This window comes from Haematobia irritans, chromosome 1 (genome assembly GCF_050003625.1).
Source record: "Haematobia irritans isolate KBUSLIRL chromosome 1, ASM5000362v1, whole genome shotgun sequence".
Taxonomy (NCBI): Eukaryota; Metazoa; Arthropoda; class Insecta; order Diptera; family Muscidae; genus Haematobia; species Haematobia irritans.
The window spans coordinates 42052083-42063178 of record NC_134397.1 but is presented as its reverse complement, the minus strand read 5'-3'; the positions used below and the strand labels follow the sequence as shown (position 1 = coordinate 42063178).

Genomic DNA, 11096 nt, shown 5'->3' with positions numbered 1-11096 from the left:
CCAGCCATTCTCTTAATATTTATAGTTGGCCTATTTTTCAATTTATTCTAAGCCAATAATTCGGCATAGTACACTCTGCGCTTTACCCTTTCGCATGTAGTGTATTTGAATCACACTTTGTGAAACGGTGACTAAGACGTACTCGGCCAAAAAGGCCTTCTTCGGCGCACGTTCGCTGTATGCATGATACTGTTTCGGAGGAGCCATGTTTCGACGACTGTTAAGAAATACTAGAAACAGGGTCCGACAACACTTGGAATGCATAAAAAAACTTTATATACATTTTTGTGCCACATTATAGTCTATCAAGTGGAAGATATTCCAAAAAATGTTGGGTACTCACATTTTTGCGGAAAATATGTAAAATAACACTCTTCCCGTACGTCGTAAAATAGGCATTACTTTTTACCTACTTTGAATAAAACATTTTGATTTGACGGATGTACGTACATGGTACATATTGTTGTAGTTTATACTATATTTGCTTCATTTTAATATATAATTTTCTTTATATAAATTCTAGAAAATGTAAGAGATTTAAAATGAGTATTATTTTAAATTTTAAAGTTAATCTATAGAAATGAGGGACTAGAAGGAAATTCTTTGGATTGAATATCTTTGTGCATACAAAAAATACTTGGGAAGACAAGTAGTTCCCCCCCACAAGGAGATAAAGAAGACTAAACGTCATTGTCATTTAAAAGCACACCGGCATGGCGAAGGTCTTATGGATGTGTTCCTTGTAAATGCTAGAAGTCTGTAATTATTTCTCCCTCTTCGTGACGGCGAATAGGGTCTCCTTTTAATAGGGCCGAAATCATACTGCAAAATAAAAGAAATATAAAATTATAATTTGATTGTTGTAATCACTTAAATGGAATATAGTACATACAAATATAAACCTATGAAGAACATAACGAAATAGTAGCCCAGATAGATCATTGTATTTCGTAAATGAACTTTTAAGAGACCTCGACTGTGTATATCCACTGGATCATATACACCCAAACTATCACGAGGTTGTTTATACAATTCATAACCAAGCCATGATACCATAGGCACATTCATGAAAAACATTAGCCAATGACCACCCAGAAGAAGAAGTACACAAAGGATTAAATGTGAACCGAATTTGGGAATAACCCAAAAATTCAAGCGACTACAGCATTCTTGGGCATTTAAATAATCACATTCCAAATCAGCAAGGGTAAGAACCTAATAGAATAGAATATTTATAAATAAAATTCGATTGGGAAAACATCCTCTATTTCACTGCAGAAAATACTTACATAGTAAATTAACAGAAACAATATCGCTCCATATACAATCAATGCTATACAAAATGTTACTGTTTCTGGTAACATATTTTAAGATTTATCCTCACTTTTTAATTGACAATTCACCAATTCGTCCTATTTACTGTTAAACAATTTCCTTTTTAATTAATCAAGAAATGAGAGTTACCAACACTGAAACATCTTTTCAGTAAGCAATTTTTTGCATTAAAAATGGCAACTCTAAAATAATGCTATAAAGGCTGTCAGCTACGAAAAGCAAAGACAATAAAGTTTAGAAAATGGGAAATTGGCTGCTGAGAACATCAAACCATTGACGACGCTAGGTGCCTACTTGTCGTTTAAGTTTGGTATTAAGTTCAAGTTTAGCCGCTACAATCGTAACTTTTTCACGATTACTTTTCTTTAATAATCCATTTTAAGGAATACAAGCTTTGTGAAAATTTGTTTTTGCGATTCCCCATCAAGGTATTATAAAATTTGCAACAAATATGTATAATTTGATACCTTTTTTTACTGATTTAGTTTTCACTTTAAGGTGGGTACTATGTTTGTTGGCACGAAAAAAACTTCACTTAACCATTCTTTCGCGTTGAAAAATGAGAGTGTTGACAATACATTTCGAACGAAGAAAACAGCTATTTTGGAGCTATTCCGCGTTTATTTCTCCGCAATTTAATTGACAACATCGCCAAATGTCATACTATTTTTACTTATACATACGCAGCAGCTGATTGTTTACATACACGCATTCATGATAATTGTTTTGAAAAGTGTTTTTCTACCAGTTTTTGGATTGTTTTGCAAAAAAATCTCATACAGCACTGGACACTAATAATTGTTAAGAATAAAGCTCCAGCCGCTCTACTCCTGGTGTCTTACCACATTCTGCAACAGCTTTTACAACATGTGGTACATTGTCTTCTTCAGCTTTTCCAAATGGATACCGTCAATTTGTAAAGCACATCAAAAAAACATATAATTCCGGTGTTATGCTAACTTTTACATCATGCGCAGCAATGGACTCATTCATCAACAAACTTAATTCGTTGGTGTCCACAATATCTACACAATCGCATTGCAATACCATGCTGTTGCCGCCTCACTAGCAATTTCAAATCCAGTGGTCACCACCACGGTTCCCACAAAGGATAATAACGCCATTTCATTTGCCAATGTTGTTACATCGGGGGGAACAACCAACTTAAGCCCATAACTCAAGTTCAAGGGTAGTTCCTAAGCCAAAGTCACTGTTCCCGACTTATATTTCGTCACAAAGGGATGTTAGTGTTCTATACCAGACTCTTCGTTGACTGAAATTAATACATTGAGAAGCAATTGGCTGGTTTACTGAAGGATGTTATACTCTCCCAATGTATAAGTTCCAATAACTATTTCAGTCACGTTATGAAATTCAACCAGTGTTTTGAAATTGATAAAATGCAAGAATGCCGCTAACTGAAATTTAAAAGCCACAAAGAAATTAAATCGTTTCATTCCAGCCTATCGCAATCATTTTGGAAAAATGATGAATACAAGAAAATTATTTTGCTATTTAAATAAAAATTATTTAATTATTTGCTATAAACATTTATTTTGGATATAACTTTGTTCAGAAAAATTTACTAATTTTATATTAAAAAGTATAAAACATATAAGACCACCCAATTACTTATACCCCGGTATATAAAAATAAAACAAGTTCGATTATAATTTTATTATGATTTTTTATTAATTTGTACATTTATACACTAATTAAAGACCCTAGAACACAATGTTTTCTTTTCTGGATTATAAGCTTTCTTTCATTAATATTGTTATATTTAAAAATTTTTAATTATCATTTCTCATATTTAGCTTTCATGTTGTTTCCATTAAAAATTAAAATTGCATTAACATTTCTTTTGTTCAGTTCTCATTCATTTACGCCTCTTACACACAAAAAACGAGCTCGCTTAACAAATAGAAAAGGGAGCAATTACGAGGAGCGGTAAAATAATAAAAAAAATACAATTCATTTCTTTGTAAAAAATGGGTGTTGAATGTAGAAGCACTGGGTTTACAGAGATAAGACGAAATCGTTTTTAAGCATATTTTAAAAAAGAAATCTTCATCGATTACATCTGCAGTATTATGACAATTAGCTTCTTCTACTTCTTCGTGTTCTGTGCAAACATTATGTTGCATAACATTAGTCAATTCTAAATTAGCAGGGGATGATGATAAATGGTGGCCTGGTTGTATCTCTACAATATGACGCTGATGGAATGCTATTGTTGCTGATGGCTGAAGCGATGATGGTACTGTTGTAATAGGCGGAGTTTCCAACGGGCACCGGTCGCCGATTGGAAACTCCTAGAAGACATTCCTTAGGGGTAAAATTTCACCCAGCCACTTCTTCGCCAGCAAAATCCAATTTAACAACATCACCTGGTAAACATTCCTCCACATCAACTTCATTCTCTGCCGTATTTATACGGTTCAATGTTATTGTAATATCTGGACCAGATTTAATTCCCACGGTAGCTCCTGCTAAAGCCATTGTAGTGGTGGGAACAACAACATTCGATCCAGCTGCTGGTGATACTATTGTGGATGATTGTGAAACCACCATTGCATTAGTATTGCATTTGTATTACTAACGGCAGCAACAGTCGATATTGCATTTGAAGAATTAGTAATAGTGGCTAATGTTGGAGTAGTATTTGCTGCACCCCAATGGGACCACTCACTACTTGGGCGGCCGTTGTATTTGGTTGTTGCAATACAATATTTGCGGTCACAGCCACTGTGGTCGTGGCAGGTGTTGAGGGTGCTATGTTGGAGTTGTTCACTGTAGCTGATGTAGTGGCTGCAATTGTGGGTGTCAGGGATGTGAGGGCAGATGCTACTGTGGCAGAAACGGCTACAAAACCAGATGCTGTTATATATGTTATATACATATAGCACTCCGTTATTTTTATTTCGTCAATCGAATTGCATTTTTAAATAACAACGCGAACCACTTTTGTATTCTAATTTAACACAAATCATTTGAATAAATCAATTATTTCTTAATTCACATTACAAATGGCGCCATGTTTTGAAACTAACTAATCTCAACATATGGAAGGATTTATAGCCGACCTAATTAGGGACTATGCACTTTATGTCAGTTTTTCAACTCGAAAAAAACAAAGTACCACAAATGAAAAAATATTTCGGTAGTTTTTCGCATTTTTGGTTTTGTATGGGATTTCGCTTCGGAAACCGAACATAGTACCTACCTTTAGCGGCTAAACTCGAACATAGTATTCACCTTTACGTGTTTGGTTCCACACATTAAAATGCAGAAAAAAAGGAATAAAGAGTTGGAAATATCTTGGAACAAACGGAAAAATATAATTTTAAATTTATTGCTCAAAATTTAACATTGTTCAATTAAAAATATTCTGTTTTTCATTCAAAAAATGCAAATAAAAAAAATTACAAACACGTATGGACCTAGCACCGTCAATGGAACACTTCGTATATGGTTACATCTTATTATAATCATTTTATAGGATTATGATTATAATTATGATTATAAGGCCGGTACTCTGTTCGGTTTTCGCGTTGAAACTCCATACAAAACCAAAAAATGCGAAAAATTTGCGAATTTTTTTCCATTTGTGATACTTTGTTTTTTCGTGTTGAAAAACTGACGTTTATAGCACGCGCCATTTGCAATGTGAATTAAGAAATAATTTATTTATTAAAAACTATTTGTGCGGGTTTATAAATCAAACACGGACCATATTTTTGTTCCGAAACTATACAAAGGATCAAAGGAATAGCAGATCAATTGCCCAAGGAAAAATAAAATGTTATTTTGTAAAAACAAGCAACAACCACCAACTTAATCCAATATCGCTCTCTTTAAAATAGCGCTCCAAACTACCTAAAAAAACGCCGCTTTCTATGTGCGAAATAATGGTTTCCATAAAAATTTTTCGCAAGAATGAACATAGTACCGGCCTATACGGAATTATTACTAATGGTCTTATTGATGTATGACTGCCACTACCTGAACTAGACTTCATTATTAGCTCCGTTCGAGAACCCTATAATTTTTGATAATTATTACAAATTTTTACTGGAAGTCGTTCGTTTACACCAAAACGCCAACAAAAGAGAGCCGGAGAGAGACTACATTTGACAGTTATGAGATAGAGAAATTGCAAGTTTTTGCTAGAGATTTTTCCCCCAGTAAAATCTTGCAAACCATAGCATAGTTTGCCAGCTGGTTTATGATAACAAACAAAGTACCAATACAATGTACATGTTCGGCAACTACGATTGGAAGTTAAATATACAGGATTCGTTTTTTGTTTTCAATGTTTTAGCAGCTGAAATTTTCAATGTGCAAATGGTTACTGGATACCGTTCGTGTACTTTTCAGCAATTTTAAGCAAAGAGTGTAAAATACACTCTTATTCTCTTGCTAGTTTTTACTGGATATTTTTTACTGGAAAAGTACGCGAACAGACCTATTGTCAGTTTTATTATTAACGGTTGTTATCATATTTTATTTTGTTTTTATGGTTGGGGAACCATTTATTATTATATAAAGGCCGGTACTATGTTCATTCTTGCGAAAAATTTTTATGGAAACCATTATTTCGCACATAGAAAGCGGCGTTTTTTTAGGTAGCTTGGAGCGCTATTTTACAGGGAGCGATATTGGATTAAGTTGGTGGTTGTTGCTTGTTTTTACAAAATAACATTTTATTTTTCCTTGGGCAATTGATCTGCTATTCCTTTGATCCTTTGTATAGTTTCGGAACAAAAATATGGTCCGTGTTTGATTTATAAACCCCCACAAATAGTTTTTAATAAATAAATTATTTCTTAATTCACATTGCAAATGGCGCCGTGCTATAAACGTCAGTTTTTCAACACGAAAAAACAAAGTATCACAAATGGAAAAAATTTCGCAAATTTTTCGCATTTTTTGATTTTGTATGGAGTTTCAACGCGAAAACCGAACAGAGTACCGGCCTTAAGTTTTTATTATTACCCTGCCAACATTTTTTGAATTTGGGGGCGCCTCTGAGAATCCCCAGTACGTTGAAAACAATCATATACGATATCAAAATCTCGTCGGAAAAGCGCCGTCACTATTGAGAAGTTGTACCACGCCAAGTTACTACAAAAAGGTTTCGCATGAGTGCAATTATTAGGTACCTTTATAGATCAATTTAGAACGACGCCAATAAGAGACCCTCCAAACAATCAGAAAAAGCACATTTTAAGATAGTGGTAAAAGAATCATTGTGGTCGAGTAAAACACGTTTGTTTAGATATTTAATAATTTGATTAATTATTTACAAATTCTTAAAAATATAACATTTATACCACTATCACATCACATCTAACATAATTTTTTGCATTAATGATGAGGTAGAGTTACAAGTAGCGAGTTACATGTTGCAGCGTCTATCAGCCAGTGTTTTTATTCGATGGAGGCAGCGTGTCTGTAAAATATTTGAAAAACAATCACTTTATTCCATTTGGAAAATCAAAAATTGTTCACCAATATACCTTTCACAATTTTAAGCGTAAAATCTATGTTTTCAGAACTTTATTTTCGTTTTTATTTAAATAAAATATAACAAGCTGGTTGCGCTTGGCGTTTCACAAAAAATAAAATGGCTTTTGTAAAAGTAGTGATGGCAAAATACATGTATGAGGTACATTTTGTACTTTATGATATGCTGCCCCCCATCACAGTAGGATGGTTGTAGTGACATTTACGAGTCTGTGGTAGCGATGAAGATGAAATGGAACTTTGAAATGCTGGCAGGGTAATTAGGAAAGATATTATTATCATTGATTGTTACGTATTGATACTCAGGATTTATATGCTACGTAATACAGTTTTTTGGCCATAAGGCTTTTTGTATTATATATGATGGATAAATAAATAAATAAATAAATTTTTCTATATTAATTAATGTGTATGAGATATCCGTGTGAAGGGACATTTTTAACGTACAACGTTTCGCAAACACCTGCCACGATACGGTTTCACTAATTAAAGAGTATTCATTCAAAATCAGCTGATGCCTCTCCGGCTGGCTCTTCTTTTGCGTGAAACAGTGGGAAATAACAAAATCATGGCTCTCCGTGTTTTTAGCTTAAATTTATTAAAATATAATCGAAATTTAACCCAGAACTTGTCGCGCCTTAATAATGTCGCCTTGACTAGTAGTGTAAGTGCAAATTCTTAGCAAACCATTGTCGTGCTTGTAAATTTTCATTCAAATACTGAGAAACATGTTGCTTGTGTTTGCATAACCACCCACATTTAATTGTTCTCCAATTAGAATATCCATTCATCTCAATGTTCCAACTATAGCACTGAGACAGTGCAAGCAGCACCGCTTGCCATAAAAAAGCAAAAAGTCAGCAAGGCAATGAAAGCATATTTAGAACGTGCGCAGGAACATGATGAATTTATGAAGACCCAACATTTGGAATATCAAATTGGTAAACGGCACTTGGCCAATATGATGGGTGAAGATGTTGAAACATTCACTCAAGAGGATATTGATGTGAGTACAAAAGGCATTGAGAGGAAACTCTTTTTTTAATGAACCTAATTTTTTAGAGAGCCATTGAGTATTTGTTCCCATCTGGAATTTATGATAAAAAAGCAAGGCCGGCTATGAAAAATCCCGATGAAGTATTTCCCGCCCGTAAGGCGGCTGAATTCGATGAGACCGGTAGACCATTCCATAGCATGTTCTATACTGGAAATCCAAATTTCTTTAAATTGTTGTATGTAAGTACAATTGTTCATCATCCATATTTTTACACAATAGGGAACCATGTTAGACCTGTTACTAATGTCTTTTATTTCGACTATTTTAAAGGACATTGTGGAGGAAATTAACAAACTTTACGACTTGGAAGAACGCATGCTTCGTCGTGGTCAAAAACCAGATCCAAATCTTAAAATGTTTGTATCATAACTATATTATGTTAACCAAATAGTTGTATATTATTATTTTTATTCTACAGAGATTTAACCGGTTTTAGTTGGGTTTCCAAAGAAACCCTGGAATTACGTTTAGTAGAGAAAATCTCAGATATCGAATATAATAATTTCATTGCATCTATGGAACGTTTGGTATCACATCCGTATTCATACAAATGTAAAGCATTTATAGATAATTACATTAAGGCCTTAATGGATCATTCCAGTCAATTGGAAATACCGAAACCCCATATCGATGAGCAAGGACGTCAATATATAACTACATATGGTTTGTTATTTTCAGTTTTTTTTTGGCAATAGGGTTGTTTTTAATATGCAATTCTTTTTACAGAATGTTTACGCAAAACTGCTCGTGCTGATGTTACCGTCCGCGTTCCTGGAACTGGTAAAGTTACAATTAATGGTAAAGATATAACTTACTTTGAAGATACACAACCACGTGAACAGGTAAGTCGTCACAAAATAATTACATTTATGTAGCTGAAGAAGAAAACTTTTGGGAAAATCCTATACAAATGAACCGATGTCCGAAGTAGTTACCAGGAGCAAATACTCCCCTGGATACATTTTTAAGTTCCAACTGCAGGAGGGTATAATACCGGGCTCACAAATCGACTCTTACGAAGCTTACTTGTAATCATTTTGCATTTCTTCATTATTAAACAGTTGGAATCGACTTTTTTAAAGTTTTGGAAAATTCAACTTTCAAAAAAATTGGGATTTTTATTCGCTTTCCCGGGAATTTAGTTCGGAAATTCTCGGGAAATTTTCTTTGCAATAAAAAATATTAGTCTCAAGATATATTAAAAAAGATTTTTTTGAGCCAGTGAGTTAATTTAGTTTCAATTACTCTCGAAATCGTACAATGTATCAATATTTGTCTTGTCCGACATACATAGTCGTGGGTTCTAACGGGCTCCCAAGCAAGGTCTATCCTCCGAAATTATGATCGCGCTACTTGTACGAACCGACATTTCGATGGACTAGTAGACTATATGAGCATTTATTCTATTATTCTATAAAAATAATTTCCTTCCCAAAAAATTTATTTAATGGCACAAAAAAATCCCATTTTAAATATAGTATTCTCTAAAAACTATATTGGAAAAGATTCAAATTTTATTGTTAGAAAATATTTTTTCGTTTTTGAAAATATTTCTTTTAGTATGAGTTTTTTTAGTGATGTATGATGTTAAAATGAAATAAATTGTTAAGTTTCCACATTGAGCCTTAGAACCCTAGCCTGAGACTATTTATACTTTGTTCCAATTTCTAATATACATGCAATACGAGTATCAAAAAAAGTTTTCCTTTAAGAGGGATCCCGGGAAATTCGGAAAAAATCCCACTTTCTCGGGAATGGAAAAAGTCCGGGAAAAACCTCTGCTTATCATGTCATATCATATACTTCATCCGGATTTTACCGGATTATTGCTCTATAAGCAGTTATTATATCCTCCGCCATAGAATGCGGGATAGCAAATTTGGTCATTCATTTTGCAAAGCATCGAAAACTTCACCCTCAGATCCCATAGATGGTGAAATTCTGAATTGATCTGTTAAAATCACGCCAACTTCTGAACGAAACAAGCTATTGACTTGAAACTTAGTAGTTTTAATTGATCTGACCTGTATCAATTAAAACTACTAAGTTTCAAGTATTACAAATGTGCTATATTGGTTTATAATAATATATATATAGCCCTCATATAGGTTAGGTGGCAGTCCGATGTATCAGGCTCACTTAGACTATTCAGTCCATTGTGATACCCATTGGTGAACTTCTCTATTATCACTGAGTGCTGCCCGATTCCATGTTAAGCTCAATGGCAAGGGACCTCCTTTTTATAGCCGAGTCCGAACGGCGTTCCACATTGCAGTGAAACCACTTAGAGAAGCTTTGAAACCCTCAGAAATGTCATGTCGAAAATGTTCGGTCGAAGCAGGAATCGAACCCACGACCTTGTGTATGCAAGGCGGGCATGGTAACCATTGCACCACGGTGGCTCCCAGCCCCCATATAAACCGATCACCAGATTTGACTTGTAGACCCTCTTGGAGGATCATCCTATCCGGTTGAAATTTGATTTAAAATTTATCCATGTCGCACAGTGGTTCCAAATCGCTTTTTTTTTTGGAAATAATTCTGCAACTTTTGAACGGATAAAGATATCAACATAAAGGTATCAAAATTTTTCTTTGTGTGAAAGCTGAGGTGTTTTCCTCTAAGTTTGCAAATTTGTGGTTCCAAATCGCCTTTTTTGGAAATAATTCTGCAACTTTTGAACGGATAAAGATATCAACATAAAGGTATCAAAATTTTTCTTTGTGTGAAAGCTGAGGTGTTTTCCTCTAAGTTTGCAAATTTGTGGGTCCGCGGGCTAACCTGTGGGCGTTGAAAGTTGGTCACCTCGGGGGTATGCAATTTTATTTTAGCTGTCAAAACAATTTTGAACCGATTTCGATGATTTTTTCGTTGCTGGATAGAACTTGTAAAGTGCTTTGTGTGATTATCTTTTACCGTTCGCAAGATATGGGCTCCTTAATTTTTTTTTTTTTTTGGAAAATTTTTACAAAATGGGGTCAGTATTTTGAGCCTGCAAGTTCTGGCAATTTTTCAAAAAGAAAAAAAAATGTTTTTAAAAATTCTCATTTGGCAAAGCACCGATTGCTAATCTGATCTCTTCCAAAAAGCCCCATGTGTCCACTAACTAACTGTAAAATGTTTCAACATCCTACCAGTAAACAGGTGCGAAATATTCAAATTATAAAAAAAAACT

General features: G+C 34.2%; 2 protein-coding genes across 2 annotated transcripts in view; one reads left to right on the top strand and one right to left on the bottom strand.

Moving 5' to 3' along the window:
- Positions 1-426: 426 nt before the first annotated feature.
- cnir (cornichon-like protein) lies at positions 427-1460 on the bottom strand. Its single transcript, XM_075310063.1, has 3 exons — positions 1290-1460; positions 893-1215; positions 427-822 (listed from the first exon to the last, which is right to left on the bottom strand). Exons 1-3 carry the CDS (start codon positions 1362-1364, stop codon positions 750-752), a joined length of 471 nt encoding a protein of 156 aa, XP_075166178.1. The 5' UTR covers positions 1365-1460; the 3' UTR covers positions 427-749.
- A 5915-nt stretch (positions 1461-7375) lies between these two features.
- Positions 7376-11096, top strand: part of mRpS9 (mitochondrial ribosomal protein S9) — a 90436-nt gene continuing 86715 nt past the window's right edge. The window contains exons 1-6 of the mRNA XM_075290053.1: positions 7376-7528; positions 7643-7870; positions 7927-8100; positions 8192-8277; positions 8340-8584; positions 8648-8763. Coding sequence (XP_075146168.1) covers positions 7379-7528; positions 7643-7870; positions 7927-8100; positions 8192-8277; positions 8340-8584; positions 8648-8763 — 999 coding nt within the window. The 5' untranslated portion in view covers positions 7376-7378. The remainder of the gene's footprint in view (positions 7529-7642; positions 7871-7926; positions 8101-8191; positions 8278-8339; positions 8585-8647; positions 8764-11096) is intronic.